Raw genomic sequence first — 18,827 nt, forward strand, 5'->3', positions numbered from 1 at the left:
AAAAAAATAATAATTTGTGCCGGTTTATTTTTAAACTTAGACAAAGGAACAGCAATGACATGTTAAATTTATTTTAGTGAATTTACATAAACTAACAACAACAACAACAACAAACCATCACGCCGTTTCCCCGTAGGGGTAGGCAGAGAGGATAGAACGCCATAACACTCTATCTTGGCATAAAGACCTCGCTTCCTCTACATTCATACATCTTCTTATGCACGCACGCCGATTATTCCTACTTTTGACATGTCCATCTTCAAGTATTTGATGGACTTGATCGTGCCATGTCTTTCTCGGTCTTCCTCGTTTTCTGCATCCGTCAACATTTGCATCGTAGATCCTTTTAGCCGTTCTTTCGCTGTCCATTCGCTCTACATGTTCAAACCAACGCAGCACCCCTTTCTTAATTCTGTCAATAATGCATGTCTCAGCCTTACACACTTACGGGATCGCATTTCGACAGTATTCAACCTACTTTCATCAGTTATGTTATTTAACAGTGAGAAAATTTTGTGTATATTTTTTTACAACTGCATATAAATTTTAAAAATATCAACTTATGCTTTAAAAAAGCTTTATTTAATATAATCTAGCACCCAATAATAAAATTATTAAAATGGAATTACATATCGAGCCATAATCGGCAGAACAACGTAAGCGAAATTTTTGGCAAATTGCGTTTTTTAAGGAAAACTGTTCCTTATTGCCCCCTGCACAAGTGTTAAAAACATCATAGCTCGATAAAATTCACCTGCCACATTTTAGGATATTTATTTTTATTTATTAAAAGAAAACAACAGCAATTATAACAACGAAAAAAAACAATATTTACAAATAAACCATAATTTTAGGCCAATTATAGTTTTCTATGTATTACTCCGCATCATTCCACTCTTAAAAAACAATATATGTCGACATATTATTTTTAAGCAAAGCAAAACAACGTAACCGATGACAATGTAGGCGGTTACGCTAGCTCACAAAACTGTCAAAGTTATATGCAAAACAGCGTTACCGCCATTACCTTAAAAGCCGAAGGTATTTAAACAATTTGGTTGTCATTTCAGTATTGGCAGTAACCAACCATTATAAACCCCATTTACCGGATTATTAAAAAATATATATTTGGAACATAAATTTTAAAAAAACCTTCTCCCGCATAGTTCACGAATTGTCGCTTACGTTATTTTGCCGACTATGGCTCGATATGTTGTTAACGTTTTAACCAATATTATAGATTTTAAAAATCTAAGTCTCACTTGTCTGACTCAATTGATGCAATCTGTGAGTAATCTCTCAATAAATAAAATCGTTTATCAAACAAAACAAATTTAAATTAAGATTTCCACATGTTTTTGCTAGCGACATTCAAGGCCAACACATCTGGCAGAAATAATGCACGCACAATTATTATTATATGAAACGTAACACGCACAACACAACATTTAATATATATTTATATGATTCACAAACACAACACCAATTATTATTGTCTCACAAATTCGATTTTATTCAATGAAAGAAATAAATTATTTCTATTAAAATTACATACATAATTGCCCACACGAAAAAGTGTTTTGCAATATTACATTATTTGCTTCTTTTCCGGAAGCTCCTTTTACCCGCCAACAAATTATCAGCGTAAAGCTTATATTTAAAGATTGCGCATTTAACAAATATGATATTTGTTGTTCACATCCAATAAAAGGTTTAAAAATACTACTCGTGTCATTTAATTGCAACCCTTTCACTATGAGAAAGTATGGTTTTATTATTGATGTATATTTAAGTAAATCAAACATTTAGGGCGTGTTAAAACAAAGGCGGCAATCTTCACCACTGGTCTGAGTTGGATATGGCGATGGATACAAAAATACTATTGACAGGTTTCAGACCATAAATGGCAGAATCTCACACATTTTTTGATCAGTGTATTTAGTTCCGCAACAACAACGGTAGTCATCTTTAAGTTACAGAATAAAATCCTTCTATTCATTTAAAATTAGTCAATAATTTTCCGATTAATTGCAATAAAATATACACAAAGAGTAACTTCTGGTAACAATGAGGAATTTCAGCCCTATGGGAAATTGGATACAAAAAATATTTTCTTGCGCACGGTAAAAATTAGAGCATTAAATTTTAAGGCAAAGTTTTTTGAAAATGTATGAAAAAAATAATAAAAAAATATTTTAATAAAAACGCACTACTTTGAACGACATCACTGGTTCATATGAACCAGCCAATGATATGAGAGCTGTGAAGGATATCTGGTTTGGTTACCGTTAACGAACCAATCGGGAGAACTGACAGGGAAGAACCTCGTGACGTCACATGCGGAATTATTTCAGAAATACAAAACTTTAAAAAATCAATAAATTCACGGTTTCATGCAGAGCCCCATAGATTTGGCGATCTGAACACTGATTTTTAGTTGTTAGGCGTTCCATTAATAATTTGAGTATTGTTACAGTTTTTCCGCAACCATCAATTTGACAGTATAACCAATCGAAGTTTCACGACAAAAAAAAAAACCCCGTTTTGACATAACAATAACTGGTTATTTCCAATATTTTTTCAAAGGTATTAAAGATGTTTGACTGCACACAAGTTACCGTTTTAAACACCTTTTCTTTAAAAATAAATACCCATTTTTATATCGTTCATAGAAAATATTACGATTATAATATTTCTAGACAAAGCAGTACATTCTCGATTTTTATTGCTGTCAATTGGAAGCGTTCACATAATAATAGAAATGAGTAAAATCTTCAGATTGTTCTTGTCTATAGTTTACAGCCCCTTGTTATAATATAGGAGTGCTGGTGTATTGGTCGGGAACTGTTGCTTCAACTCATCCTGTAAAATTTCAATTTATTTATTCATATATATGTACATTACAAAATGGAATATCTTAATTCATACATATAGAAATAATTAAAATAATTAAGTAAAATTAGGTATATATAAAAAAAAACACATAAGTATACATAATATCCAGAGAATAATTTGTTAAAAAAGTAAGAGAATCTTGTAACGAAAAACTCCCTCAGAGACGTGAAAAATGTCAATGTCCAAAGTAATATTGTTCAACATAGAGATAGCCCTTCCAACAGGCATAACCATTGGCAGGTTGCTCCTGTATATTGGAATGTGAAACAGTCTATGCTGACGCTGTCTATCAAACTGCTGTAACCGAGCATACCCTGGAGGAACTCAGTGGGATAAACCCATGGATAATATCCGCACTCCCTCATGTAGAGAAACCGAAGAAATTTCTTCTGAACCCTCTCCACCATAAGAGAGTACTTCAACTCACACGGACCCCAAATCATCGAGCCACTCTCGAGTCTACTTCGCACCAACGAGTTATAAAGAATTCTCAATACTCGTGTATTACCAAAAACCCTGGCAGTACGCAAGACGAATCCTAACATCTTCAACGAACTACTACAAACTGTTTCGATCTGATCATGAAATGTCAGGGAACTCACAAACGTGATGCCTAGATCTTTAACCTTCGCAACCCGCATAAGATTCTAAAAATAAATTATCACATATTATGCATTTTAAGTCATTTGTCATTAAAAAAAATGTATGATACTTTAGTCGGCTTATTTATTTATTCATATTTTTTTTTATTATAAACTATGATTAATAATAAAAATAATGTAACCTTACCCGTGCCGAGGACACCTAACAATATACTTTTTTTAAATATTTATAAGATTATAAGACAGAATTAACAAAATATTCAAGACCGTTTTAAACACTACGTATTTATCTGTATAATCAATTTGTGTACATTTATATTATTTATATTACAAAATGCACAATGAAAGAACAAAAACATAACATAAGCTATACATTTGTGGAGCAGTTGATTCAATATTGGTTTTGGCGAATGAGACAATCCATTTTACTTCTACCCAGCTCCACTATCCATTTTTTTATAGCCTTTTTGAACATTTTCTTGTTACTAATTGTTTTAATAGATAGTGGAAGTAGGTTATAGATTTTAATGGAATAATACTCAAAATCACTTTAGTCAGAAAGTGGTATTAGTTTGTATTTGTTTAAGTTGTCTTTGTGTTGAGGACCTAGTGATTATATTATTTGTATGTGGTGTATTATAGGGGTTATCTTTCATTTGAGTAAGAATAATATTTGAATCTGTAAGTGAGTATTGTTTTAGCGTATAATTGCTTTGGTGTCATAAGTTGTGATTTATGGAATATTTCTTCAGTAGATGTCAGTATCGGGACTTTGAGTATTATTTTGATTATGGATTTTTGTGCAACAAATACACTATTTACAACTGTGTCACTCGCACCACCCCATCCGATTATCCCATACTCCAAAACTGATTGGCACAATACAAAATAAATCTTTAAAAGTTCCAAAGTTTATAGCCAAATAGTTTCTTCTAACCGACCAATAAAATAAATGGTGCCTTTTTTATCTTCAATACGTATGTTACAATAATAAATATACTTTAAAGAAGCTTAAGGTGATTTATTTACAAAATATTGTTTGCCCATCTATCTCTGTGGCGATGTCTCGGGATTTTTTTTATGTCCTACGAATCGCTGTTAACACGTGGACAATTGTAGAGTCCTGGGACAAAACAATATTGTTTTGTCTAAGTGTAAACAGCCTTTAAGGTTCTTTAAAATTCAGTACTTATCGCCCTTGTTGGAACAGAGTTTTTGAGGACAGGAAAATGCACCGAGATTTGTCCTAGAGATAGACAGGCAGGTTATCTCCGCAGGACGATGGAATACTCCCACCACCGTGCACAGCCTCATTGTCCTTGTGAAAAACGTGTCATAGAGCTGCCACAGAACCATATTATCCTGTCTATTGTATTGTCCTAATGTAAACCTAGCTTAACACAGTAAACTAAACAGATCTTGACATGACTCATCGAAACCGTTTAGTTCAGATATAACCTAACTAGTTTTCCTTTACTGCAACAGTTTGAATATTGCAAACCCTCACGAAATTCCCTAGATAAAGCTGGGTGACCTCACCTGGAGGGGTGTCTCCAGGCGCGAAGCGGGAATGGCGGCCCGCTGGGAGAAGATGGCGCAGCAGAGCGGGGTAGCCAGGGTGAGGGAGGCGGCCACCAGCAGCACCTGTAGGGGGGCAGCCAGGTAAGGTCTGCGCGCGAGCACTCCGCGTCGCTCCAACACGGATATGACCACGGGAGTAAGAACTGTAATCACAAAAAGCACATGGTAACACAGAGACAGCCTGAAAATAATCATTGCATTTCTCTATCTGAGCACTACATTGATACACTAGTTCCAGCGTACCCTTATCAGTTTTTACTAGATCCTTTAAGATGTTGTAGTTTCCATCATTCCTGACTGATTTTACTAATAAATAAACACTGTACCCAAAACTTAACCGTTTTCAAGATATTGCATATTGAAGTTTTTTTTTATTTAAATCAGATTTTTGTCTGTTGGTCTATTTTTTTTTACTTTTTTGCCTCAAATTTATTTGTGTTTGCGGTTTTGTGTAATAGATATGTTGTTTTATTATTCTCAACCCTAAAACTCCAGTTTACTGAATCGACTGGGTCGTAGTAGACGATTGAGAGTTATAAATTGAAATAAATTCGTAAAAAAATATTTTTTTGTTTCCGGAATATAAAAAAAAAGTCTACGATAGTTATACTGCAGATGAATTAAAAAATATATGCGTTTTATCAGCTATCCAACAAGGTATAACAAACTAGGGTATTATCAGAATTCTTAGGAAAAAACTTTGATGAAAGGCTCCCAGGTAGTAGTAAAGATAACAGTATTTCGTTGATTTGCTTGCTGCACCTATTGTTCTTCAAGGGATTGTGGTGCGTGCAAGCGGGATATCATTTGTGGCAAGCAGGTGTGAGCGAGAAAAAAAATCCCCGGCCATTTTGTTTTTATTTTGTTTGGTTAGTCTGCTTACGCGATTCGTCTGTAGTAGATGCGATACTCAGTGCTCTTGGTTTTTTTTACTCTACTTGGCTTGGATTTCTCGACTGTTTTTTTCGATTCGTGGTCAAATTGGACTCCGATTGTGCTTGTGATTTGGAACTGTTGAATATGACGACCTCCACAAACGAGGAATATGCTGATATTCTGATTTGTTATGGGTACTGCAATTGTATATCCGCACGAGCTCGTGATGAATACATATCACTTTTTTCAGGCCGCCAAGTACCAGATGTTAGTGTCTTTGATGGAGTTTATCGGCGACTTCTATCGAGAGACTGGCTCTATTTTGAAACGACGAACAGACCTGGGTAGACCACGCTTAAATGATGATGAAGAACAAGACAATGAAATAGTTCAACGGTTTAGATTGGATCCAAGACCTGCCGCGATACAAACCAAACACCTTAACAGTGACTGTTACGGACGTCAATACGGAAAGCGGCCTCATAGACACCTTCGCTTCACCCTGGACTTGGATTTTGGACTTCTCTCCCTACGGATTCCTGATCACGGCGAACTGGAAACTTCAACCTGAAGTACGAGGCCCTTCTGAGGACATCTCCGGCCTTGACGAGTTAACTGGGTCGCCTAGCCTCCACTGCCTTACGACCAGTGGACCGAGATGTGTGCTTTAGTGACTGCAGCGGAACCACAACACGACGCCGGTAGCACGTTAGCTACAAGTAACGTTCGAGTAATTATGGTAGTAAATAATTTGCTAAAACTTTTACATACCCATTCCTGGTAAAGCCATGCAGACTCTTGACATGGTGACCAGAGCTATCCCCTCCTTGGCTGCGGAAGCGGAACGTCCTATCCGCATCCCTCCTTCAGTTTCCACCGGGACACCTTCGGATATTTCCCTACAAAATTAAACATATTTATCAATGTAACTCTTGGTATATTGAGATAATTTCTTCAATTTAATCAGTAAAAAGTAACGTGCTTTCTTTGTACTCACTTAATCCACATCCATTCGGACATGAATAATCACAATAAAATAAAAAAAACATAATATGTAAGGTTTTGGGTATGTTGTTTCGGTTGTAAAATCATTAACATTGAAATTCAACACAGTTTTATCTCTGTATCACATGCATATTGAAACACAAAGGCATTCAATTTAACCTTCAAAACCATTATACATATCAACAGTAAAAATGTAAGCACATAATGAAAATATTAAATCCTTTGCTTGGTTAATATTATTACTTACATATAGACATTAAAAACGGTATGTAACTGATGTGCCACTGTAGTTGAAATTGAGTTATACATAACTACACCACCATTTTACATACACCATACCATTTTTTTTTCAGAAATTTAAGCACGGCACAAATGCCTTTTCTCAAACATATATAAAATCTTGATGGATGGGACGGAGTGTACATTGGCAGTGTAAGGCTGTCCATCATCAGATACGCAGATGAAACAACACATTTGCTTATTGGTTAGGAGTCGGTTAGAATACAATTATTCAATTTGGTTAGCTCTCTATGCATTGTAACAAAATTGAAAAAATTCCAGCATAAATTTATCCGGTTCATAAATTTTAAACTGCATTTACCGCGAGAAAATATAATCAATAATATTCTCATATATGCATTGGATTTACTTAAAATAAGTGATAGAAGAATAATATCTTAACTTGTTTTTTTTTGTATAAAGTTGTAAATAATCTTTTCGATGTTCCTGATTTGATCAAATGTATCTATTTCAATGTGCCAATGAGGCATCATATTTATTTTGGATATATTTAATTTGTTTATTTATTTAACACTGTATTCACATATACAATTTATATACATAAAAGGGCGGGCATATTGCCTTAAGGAAATTTCTTACAGCCTACCCAAACCATTCAGTTTGAGAAAATTACAAATACATGGACATATAAAAAAAAAAACAAAAACTAATTAAAAATTTACACTATACTACGAAAAGAGGAGAGGAAAAGTAGATTGATGATCCATACACTGATTTTCTACTCGTAACTCAGTTTTGTCCAAAATGTGCCGTTCATTCATGTTCGTGCAATGTCTTCAATTGTAAATTTTATTTAATAATAGACCATGAGGCAGACAGGTGATCAAAATAAATATATTCCGTATATATCTAGAGTAAACTGGCAAAAAACGTTAACTCGAAAATATGCGGATTTGACTCAATGATGCAGTTTTTTTAAGTTTTTAACGCTCTACAATCTGGCAAAATACACTAAGTCATATTAAATTCCATATATCTGCAGTATTAAAAATAAATTTAAGGTTAAGTCGTATACTGGTATTTTATTCCGCCTGAAAGCGTTAAATTACTAAATATTTACTTAATATAAAATTAAGAAACGGTAAAATTAAGAAAAGGTTCTTAAATAAGCACTTAACATCTTACTATATTTAAATAAGATATAAAAGAGTAAAATTGGCACAGAACTTAAATGCTTGATTTTGTAAAACAGGGATTTGAGAGTCGAAGCTTTTTGCCAGAATACCCACGATATATTATTGATGAAAAATTTTATTCAACACTAAATTATTGAGGTATTTCAAGCATTTGATTGTTAATTTTTTTAAATATAAAAACAAGCACACTACATATCAGTCTCTTTTTTATTGGTATCCAATTGAGTTATTTTCTTCTATTTTATAATACCTAATTATCTCTAGCGCTATTCACACGGCTCTATTTTGAAGTACTTCTAATTGTTTAATGAGAAAAATATATATTTTTTAACCCGGTACCACATGTGATACTCACTTCATTCTCATCATAGGAATGTTGATACAGTTGGAAGCGGCAACTGCTGCAAAAGGAACCAACCTCCCCACTACCTTTGGCATACTCTGTAAATGTCAGAACCAAATCTAGAGTCACAGTTGAACGAAGTGATGGGGAATGAGATATTGGTGTTATCGGATGCAGTAAGGAAAATGAGGATCTTCAGCCCTACGGGAAACTGGATACAAAAAGTGTTTTCTTGTGCGCGGTAAAAATTAGAGCATTAAATTCTGCACCTCAAGGCTGACGGATGCAGATCCAAACAATAATGTTTAAAACATGCCTAAGGAATCTTAAGGAAGAATAAAGTCTTTACATCAATAGATTATGATGCAGAAAGTTTAAAAATTTGGCAATAGAAATATTATTCAAAGTTATATTTAGGAAAAAAATTGTGGTATGCATTTAATGAAAAATTTTATTTTCGTGTTTTTAAGGTTAATGAAATTATTCAAACATTTTTTTTAAATTTAATAAAAAATAACACAATGTAGTACTGGAAAAAATATAAAATGTTAAATATAAAATATAAAATTGGAAGAACTGTCATAATTGAGTAATCCCCAATTATGACAGTTCTTCCGATTTTTCTGCAGTATATTTATTATAGTTTAGTACAATAATTAATTTATTCCATACATTTTTCATTTCCTCACTTTAGAGTTTTCTTCAGTTTTACACTTTTTTTGTTGCTCCCTTGAAAACACATTTAAAATCAATGGTCACGATCATAAACCGGATACGAAAATCGAAATGTCATTTCATCAAATTCTGGATTTGCATCCGTCTGCCTCTGAGGTATAAAAATTTGAAAATTGTTTGCAGTAGGTGTATTGGTTCAGCCGGATGAATCTCACCCGCATAATAAAGGTTTCAGCTCCTTTACTTCACAAAAGTCAACAGATGGAAGAGTTGAGGAAATTCGGATGTTAAAACATAGGCAGAATGGTGAATGTTACACAGTGTGTAAAGTGGACATTTAAACCAGCCAATGACAGGTCATAAGCACTTTAAATGATTTCCATAATTAATACATAAATAAATAATCAACGTATGTATGTCCAGTTGTCCGTCATTCTTTGTTAGGAAATATTTATTTTTATTTTTTATTACTAATTATATGTAATAAAATCGATCTTACCTTGGTTAATGCATTCAGCCCGAGAGCAGTGGTCAAAGCACCTCCTGTCGCACACACGTACGAGGTTAGAAGTTGTCTGGAAAGATTTTTTTTATTAATATTTAAAGAAATAACTCTGTGGTCAAACATTTTATTAAATGTTAGTAAATACATAAAACCTCGTTTTTACGTTCCTCAATTTTATATTTTCCCGCTTTTTACGCCGAAATGTTATTTTGCTATTTTTTTCCTAAAATTGTCATCCAAATATCCACACCAATTAATGCTTTTGTGTTTTTCATAACCCCGATTTTACGTTGAAAATTTTCCAAAACTCAGACAATCTGTCAAAAGACGTCGAGCCGTGTACCGCCGCGTGAATGGAGAATAAAATCGAGGCAAATAAAAAAATGTGTAAATTATTGTCTCAAACTAAATTCAAAGTAGGTGCAGTGTAATTGACCATTTTGTTTATGTGTCTAATGTTGACATTTTACTAAATTGTGAAATGCAGTTGACACATGTTAAGGAAGAATAAAATTTTTATATCAATATTACAATACAGAAAGTTTAAAAATTTGGCAATAGGAATATTATTTGAAGCTCTAAATATAATGTGAAAAGAAGATATTTAAACAGTTATGATAAAAGTGTGAAACATTTTTGCCGCGATGTAAATGACAGTTGAAATTCTGTGGTACCATACTAAAAAAAGTGATACCATATAAATAAAATACAAATATAAAACAAAAAGCACTACAGCGTAAGGAGTGCCGCACAGCGAAGCGCAGTTGTAGTGCAGTTTATTTCATCTAAAACAGTGAAAATTATATTTCGTGTTGCCAGTTTTGGTTTGACCTTAATAAACTCATGTTCATTTACAAACATGTATATTCCCGTCCCTTTTGAACCCCATAGATCCGGCGCTGCATATTTGAACATTTACTCTCTTAAAATGTATATATTACGTATTATTTATTTTATGTTATAACATATTATGTAATGTAAAATAAAATATTTATAAAAAGTAAAACAAATGATACTTACTTTTGTGATATTGGCGAGTCTCCTGATCGATTGGTATAGTTCACGAGTGCGTTGAAGGACTGATTCGTCCACTGCCAAAAGACTACAGCGGGCGTCGAACGATAGAACATCAACATACCTACAGAAGAACATAGATTCAATAGTGTATTCAAAATAGAGTATATAATATTTGCCGTGTGCTACAATCAAAGCTATTCTGCTATCAAATAATATACACCTAGTAAGCGTTTTAAGGCCAAATGTTAAAAAAAAACTAAAAAACATATTAATTATATATAAAATTCCTACAGCAATGTATGCATTATTTGACTACGGAGTAGAAAAAACATGAATTTTCTACAATTTCTCATTTACTAGATTTTAAAATTTGAAAGCCAAATTTAAATGAATATAGGATTGTAAAGATAGTGCAATTGATAGCAGAAAAAGTATGGTGTGAAAGCTATTCCTCCAACCAGCATTATAATTATTAAAAGTATGTATTTCTGAAAACTGCCACTAAAAATGGAGATTTTTCAAGAATTTAAAATAGTAATAAAAAAAAGGTTCAATTACAGTAAAATTATGGAGAATGGAGAATAAATTAAATTATAGTCGCAAACTTAATTCAAAGTAGGTGCAGTGCAATTGACCATTTTGTTTAAGTGTCTAGTTTTGACATTTTACTAAACAGTGACATGCAGTTGACGTATGTTTGGGAAGAAAAAAGTCTTTACATCAATAAATTATGATGCAGAAACGTAACATCGTTGGATTATGATCTAATGAAACAATAGTGTTACAAATCCAACTTAACATTATTGGATATAAAAGTATGAGCCTTACTTATAAACTAGGTATAAAGTTACACCTAGGCATGGTGGATGTCTAGGCATGGTGGATGGTATTCCTATTTGTATTCTAACACTATGCCTAGTCACTAGTGCCATATTCGGAGACAGTCAAATAACAGTGATTTCCTTTTTCATCCCCTTACATTAATTCTGTGATTATCCATAAAGTTTATCGTCCTTAACAATGCCTACTGGGCGTATATATAAATAAATATAGCACACAAAGCATCCTTCTTCAGTACCGTATCTTCAACACAGCAGTTTAGATTGTTTGAAATTAAACTGAATAAATATTTACATGCAGTGATGGCCGTATTGCAAGGGACCTGAGCACTCATCCTGCCGGGTAAGAGCATCTTCTCCCCCGTGTCGGGGTGGAACGCTGAGTCGTACAAGTTCTTGGCTCTCCACAGCCCCTCCACGCCGAGGTCGGCCGGAACCTCTCCATCCTTCCTGAAAACACACGCAATATAGAGATGCTATCAAAGTTGAAAAAAACTGAAAGCCAATGTACCTTTTTGAAGTTTTGTGGATTCACAATATTCTCAATATTATCACCAAAGACCGGATTATATTATGAAATGCATGATAAATGCTTAAAATATGCCAGTAAAGTGTGAAAATATGCAACATACATATTTTAAAAAATTAGATCTTATTATTAAAAAAAAATTAAACAATCTTCGTTTTTAACAATGTTCGCACCTTGCTAGAATGAATCTGTCCGAAACTTCTAGATGTAGGTTCTGCAGTGCAGATGGGGAAACACCTATACGCATTCTATGTGAATGTGATGCTTAACATCATAAAAGAAGCCGCATCCTCGGGGGACCGCTGATTAAACCTGAGTACATTAAAAAGCTCACACCCTACCTAATAACCAGATGCTTTATGGATCTAGACTTAGAGGGGGAGATTTAGAAAGATGAGAAGTATCGCCTTCCACACAATAGCCAGGGTCTTTAAAGACCTGGGCTTGGAGGGCGAGAACTATTCACAGGGAAATGTCACAAAAGATCTTCATAGGTTGCAGTGACGTCAGGAGCTTGCATAGTACTGACCCCAACCACTAATAAGAATAAGAATAGAAGTTGTCAATAATTCATTCACCATTCTCCCCTAGCAGGCATCCACAGAACTGCTAATAATTATGCTGAGATGTTGGATTTGCTCCACACCACTCCTGCTGGAGTCAAATCAGCTATTCTATCCATCGAATGGCCATCCCCTCAATTCTCCTCTTTTTAATGCGTTTCACTGCTTATCTTGACTTTATTTTCTTTTTCTTTCTTTCTTTTTTTTAGAATTAATTACATGTATAGTGTAATAGTTATGATTTTACTTTATGTACTTTTAACTGTATATTGTTAGAGCCCTCAGGGCGTTAATGAAATAAATAAATAATGGCACTGTTTAAAGGTATAGCAATGCAAATACATCCTAAAAGCCACTGGTGCCGTATGAGAATTAAATAAATAAATAAAAATATTTTTTTAGGTGGGTACCTATATTTTTGCACTACTTGTTTGGCTTTCTCCAAGTCTCCGGAGCTGGCCAGAAGGTTCAGGGGATTGGTGATGGTCAGGAAATGTTTAGCTCTTCCCCAGTATGTTGCCTGGTCGAATCGCGGCTTCTCCAAGTTTACAGCAAACTGAGACATCTTCAAGTACTGGAAAAGGAAAACTTTATCATCATCATCAAACTCTTATCTTTATAGAACTGCACTGGTGAAGGAAATGCAGCATATCCCGATCATCGGTTATAAGAAGATAAGATAATCAGTATTACTCTTTGGATACCAGTCTGGGGACAGTGAAATTTTCAGTGTAAAATCATCTTATAAACAGATATTAATGTCGACACTCCCAGTAATAGAACCCAGGACCTCAAGCATGGTAGACGAATGCGCCAACCGCTAGACTACGATTTGAATCGGATCTAACTCGATTATATCAAATTTGTACATGAGTGCAGTGCACTGCCAAGTAAAAATAGGTGTAAAAAATTGACAGTAAAAATATGTAACATAAAAAAACAGGGATTCAATAAAAATATTTAGAGAAATTGACGATTTCCATAACTTGTCTCCGCACGCACAATCGTCACCATGTAAATTCTATTTAACGAGAGCTTTTACTTTGAATTTGTATGAAAAATACCAGATCTGGTAAAATCGTGGCTTGAGCGAGATAGACTTTGCTTCATACCGGTGAATCGTGCGGTAGAGGGAGAAGACAATATACATACTCTGAGCACTGCCAGTTTCGTTCGTTATAAAAATGAAGTTCATTTAAACATGCGAACTGATAGAATATTAGTAAGAATTTAGGTGATTTAGTTACGTAAAATATGCATATAATGCTAGTGCATATAAAACAGTTTGCAAAAACAATGGCAGATTTAAAAATGTAAAAAAATCCACAGCAAATGTTTTTGGTCAGGAGCGGCATGGGGTTTAGATCAAAATTAATGTCATTATAATCAATTAGAAGGTTTACCAATAGGTTCCTCCCGTAGTTCACTGTTTGCCGACATATTCGTAATCAATTTAGAAAATACGATACTTAATGATAAATTCCACATCTAAAAAATATTTTAATATGGAGACAATATAATGTTGGAATGTCCGTAACAGTTGATGAATAAATCTTGCATATTAAAGGCTTTAAGTTAGATAACTGTGAAAAATTAGAAATCTGAAAAGCCGTCAATATAATCTTAATTTTTAATTATGAAATTACAAATTTCAATTTTAATCAGGTTGTGGTCCTGTGGCTAGTGTCTCGGACTCACGGACCAAAGGTTCGTGGTTCAAATCCCACTCTACCCCAACTTGATTCCATTTTCTAATAGTGAGTTATTTACAACTCGTTGAAAATCGCCCTCAAAATTAAATATTTGGGTAAATCATAAGAACGCAAATATTTCTTTTTCCTTTTGAATAAAAAAAAAAAAAAAATCAGTTCTTTACTAAAAATGTTTAATCTTTTTTTTAAATCGAAAATATCATTCAATCCGATCCTGCTACCCCTCCCTTATTCTTCTCTTGAGAATTTGTAGCTAGGATGAAAAACATAAAACTTTGAGCACATGCTAGCAGATTATGTATTTTTAGGTATCTACTTGATATTTGGAAAAATTAAAAATATTTAGTGTCAACTTATTTTGAAGCCTTATCAAAAGAACAGTCATCTTCAAACAACAAACGGTAAGTGTTAGTTTCTTCCATCTCCGACAGATCAAATCCGTGCGGATAAATATTCCTATAGAGGCAACTAAAGCTCTTGTAAATGCTTATGTCGTTTCGCGTCTAGATTACTGTAATGGGATACACGCAAATCTCTCAAAATATCAAACTATAAACTTCAATCTGTTTTCAATGCAGCAGCAAGGATTATTATGGGAGTAAAAAATATTCTCACATCTAACAACATCTTCGAGATTTGCGCTGGTTAAAAAGCCCAGAGAGAATAAAATACAAACTTTGCTGGACAGTATTCAAATCCCTTCATGAAATGGCTCCAAGATACCTATCGGACCTTTGTATCAGGGAAAATACATGTCAAAGAAAATCTACTCTTATGTCAGCATTTGATTCAGGAAGAGGAAAACTTGTTGATATCCGGCGCTCCCCAAACACTAGATTTGGAGATCGTTCTTTTGCCGTTGCCAGTCTCTCCGCCTGGAACCAATTGCCTTCAAACTTATGAATCATCGACAGTCCCAGTCAGTTCAGATCCCAACTAAAATCTCACTTCTTTAGATTTTCATACCCTCAAATTTAAATCAGAAAATATAATATGTCACTTCAGTTAAGTTAGAATGTAAGTTTAAGTATACAATTGTAAGGCGCCCTGCCCTTGAGGTGATTTTTCACAAAAATGGCGCTATATAAATCCGCCAAATATCATCTTCGGAAAAAAAACGACAGGATAAATTTATTTTTCAATCTCATAAGAAAGTCATGAAAAAAATTGCAAACGTGATAGTTAGGTACTTACACATATTTCTATTACATTGTTTTGTACAGTAACACTTGAAACATTAAAAAACATTAAGCTTTAAGAAATTACTTTAACAGATTTGTGTTAATAATATTCTAGTGTTATTGTATTATATTTATTTATTATGTACTAGAACATAATGAAAATGAATGCCTCGAGTTTTATGTGAAATAAATTGTAATATCTATTAGCATATTACGTTATGTAAATACAGGGTGTTCTTTAAACCCTGTCACATCCGAAACCACGATGATCAGTACGGGCAAGAAGGCACATAAGCATATTTAAAAAATATTTTGAACAAAGAAAACTTTTAAAAATAACATATTTAAAAGAACAAATGGTTGCTTACTTCTGCTGAGGAGAAGTGAGGGGAGCACGGCCGCGCAGTGTCGGCGCATCAGACTTCCCCTCCCCTCTCCTAGATTCTCCCCTTCAGAAGTAAGCAACCACTTGCTTTTTTTTATATTTTATTTTTTTAAATTTTATTTGTTCTAAAAAAATATTTTAATATGCCTTCTTGCTCATACTGATCATCGTGGTTTCGGATGTGACAGGGTTTAAAGAACACCTTGTATAAATCTGCATATGATTTTTAGATTTTCGGAAATATTATACAATATATACTACGATGATGGTGAAAGTGTAGGTAGGTGTATTTTAGTGTTTGCATGTTGGTGTGGTGAGTGACAGGGTTTAATGAACACCTGTATAACATAAATAATTATATAATATAAATATTATATTTGGGATCTTGTTTTTTCTCCAATACCATAAATATTTTATACGTAAATAAAACATCGAAGTCCACAATCATCATTATTTATTTTTTTAAAGTTGAAATAAAATTCTGTCCACTTTGTTTTAATGCAATAAACATCAGTAGTCCCAGATAAGCTATTTTAATATGTACTTGTACTATCAAAATAACAATTATTTTTCATTGAAAGTTCTTTAGCGATTGAAATTATATAATTTAGATCAAAAGTGATCATGTTTTAGAAATTGCACGATCATAAAATCTTATATTCTGAACATTTCGTTCAATGTTACTACTGTGGTTTATCCTTTAAGGTACAGAAATTAGTAGTCACTTGCCACATTAATAAAAACAGTATATCTTGTATATTTATACTATGGTTATTAAAGATTTTTATTATTATTATTTTATTTTTTTTATTCATTCAAAATTACACTTGTTTAAATATTAATGAACTCATTAAGGCTTTTTAGGCTGTGCCCGTGTCAAGCCATAATATTAATTTAATTCAATTTTAATGACATGTGATGCGATAGAATAACAATCCGGAAAAATAAAATATAAATAATAAATAATAAAATTCCAAAGAAGACAATTTTTAAAAAAATAATCAGATGTGAATATTAAAATACAAATTATACAAATTTAGATTCATACACAATCAAATATACAAAATAATAATATCATTGAAATCAATAGAAAAAAATATGGAAAAACATAATTGAAATGATAATTTAGATATGGTTTTTAGAAACTCACTCTTTACTATTATAGTAATAAATAATATGCCGAATAACTATATTTGAAGAAACAAAAATACTATTTTAAAATTATTATAACCAAAATTTTATTTAAAGAAACTTAAATTAAAATGCTTAAGTAAATAGATGTACTTGTTGATTGCTAATAGTGAGTTACTTATAATCTAAATACTATTTCGTTTGAACGCCATCAGATAAGCACTGTAAATAAACGCGATAGCAATTTATATAATAATATAAATTTATTGTAAATAAGTTAAGTGCCAAATTGTCAAACGGGAATTTGGCAATTTCATTCTTACGTCTCTATGATGAATACCATCATCTTTCAAGAATTCAAATAGTAGAGAACAATTTAATCGGATACAATCGTATTTAAAAGTCAAGGTTACGGTTTGAAAACAACAGTTAATATTTCGAAAGATTACGTAAAACGTAATATGTAAATATAAGACAAAACATGGCAAAAAAAAATAGCACTCCAATTTAAAATACCGGTTGATGTTTTCAATATTTTCACTTAATATGACAGCTGCTAACGGTTTATTACAATCTAATTGTATAGAAGGATTAAATTAGAATACAAAATACGGTTAATAAATTTAAAATATGATAATTTTCACTCACTAAATTATAATCCAATATCCGTGGAAAAGACTCCGAACGCGCGCTGGCTTACGGACAATATTAGTATATTGCTGATAGTTATTATCGCTTCAAAGTTTGCTTACAGAATTATAATAGTTATCGTCATTGGTCACTTATCACGGCGTTCTGACAGTGATAACATTGAACTTTGACACGGAAATAAAATCAAAATATAGTTATGCGAACTACTGTCAGATACGAAAGACCTGACCACTTGTCAACGATCCCATATGACGGGAAAATAAATTATTCCACTCGGACGGAGGCAGTGCGACAACGTAAAAATCGGAACAAAATGTACGTGGTAGTTCGCAGTTACGCCAACAGAGTGACGAAAACACCCCGTACTAAATATTTTTTAATCAATAAAAAGTCTTCAACACAAAATTATAAACAGAAAAAAGGAAAATGGTTAATCATGTTTATTTTATTTGTAACGTGAATCGTAAATCAAATTGACTTGAAATAAGATTTTTTTTAAATAATATTTTTTATTTGTAGTTTCCAATTTCGTCAATAGAGTTACAAAATGGCGTCATGCGCAGCCTCCGACATATAGGTACAAATACGCAATATTTGATTTATTTTATTTTTATACCTTTTTTTACCTGTCTCTCCTTGTTCACGCCCAAGATGCATTATGCAGCGTATCTCGATAATATATTACGTGAAGGTAAGGTGATCAGTCTTACGATTCAGGTGCCAGTGAAATGAGAATCAAATATTGCATTGTGAAACCACTTCACGTTGGCCGTGCTAGTATTTAGTAATCGAATTCGATATCTCAAGCATGGTAAACGAATGTGCTATATATTTGACTACGGGGCGGAATTGCACCTATATAATCGATTTCACGTTCACTACAAATGCTAGTCCAAGGACT

The 18,827-nt window shown here is 33.1% G+C and overlaps 1 protein-coding gene across 1 annotated transcript; it reads right to left on the reverse strand.

Moving 5' to 3' along the window:
* Positions 1–1,489: 1,489 nt before the first annotated feature.
* Positions 1,490–18,172, reverse strand: Sfxn1-3 (Sideroflexin-1-3). Its single transcript, XM_088240919.1, has 9 exons — positions 17,924–18,172; positions 13,277–13,440; positions 12,070–12,224; positions 10,939–11,056; positions 9,913–9,988; positions 8,751–8,836; positions 6,726–6,853; positions 5,037–5,221; positions 1,490–2,862 (listed from the first exon to the last, which is right to left on the reverse strand). Exons 2-9 carry the CDS (start codon positions 13,429–13,431, stop codon positions 2,797–2,799), a joined length of 969 nt encoding a protein of 322 aa, XP_088097045.1. The 5' UTR covers positions 13,432–13,440; positions 17,924–18,172; the 3' UTR covers positions 1,490–2,796.
* Positions 18,173–18,827: the final 655 nt, after the last annotated feature.

Source organism: Micrasema longulum, unplaced genomic scaffold (genome assembly GCF_059751315.1).
Source record: "Micrasema longulum isolate JH-2025_06_02 unplaced genomic scaffold, ASM5975131v1 h1tg002642l, whole genome shotgun sequence".
NCBI classification, from domain to species: domain Eukaryota; kingdom Metazoa; phylum Arthropoda; class Insecta; order Trichoptera; family Brachycentridae; genus Micrasema; species Micrasema longulum.

Excerpts from the sequence above, each read along its gene's own strand:
- Sfxn1-3 (XM_088240919.1), bottom strand. The coding sequence starts at position 13,431 with ATGTCTCAGTTTGCTGTAAACTTGGAGAAGCCGCGATTCGACCAGGCA. Across the intron at positions 5,222-6,725 it reads CATGGCTTTACCAGGAATGG|TTCTTACTCCCGTGGTCATA; the intron begins GTATGTAAAAGT and ends TTGTGATTACAG. Across the intron at positions 2,863-5,036 it reads GCCTGGAGACACCCCTCCAG|GATGAGTTGAAGCAACAGTT; the intron begins GTGAGGTCACCC and ends GAAATTTTACAG.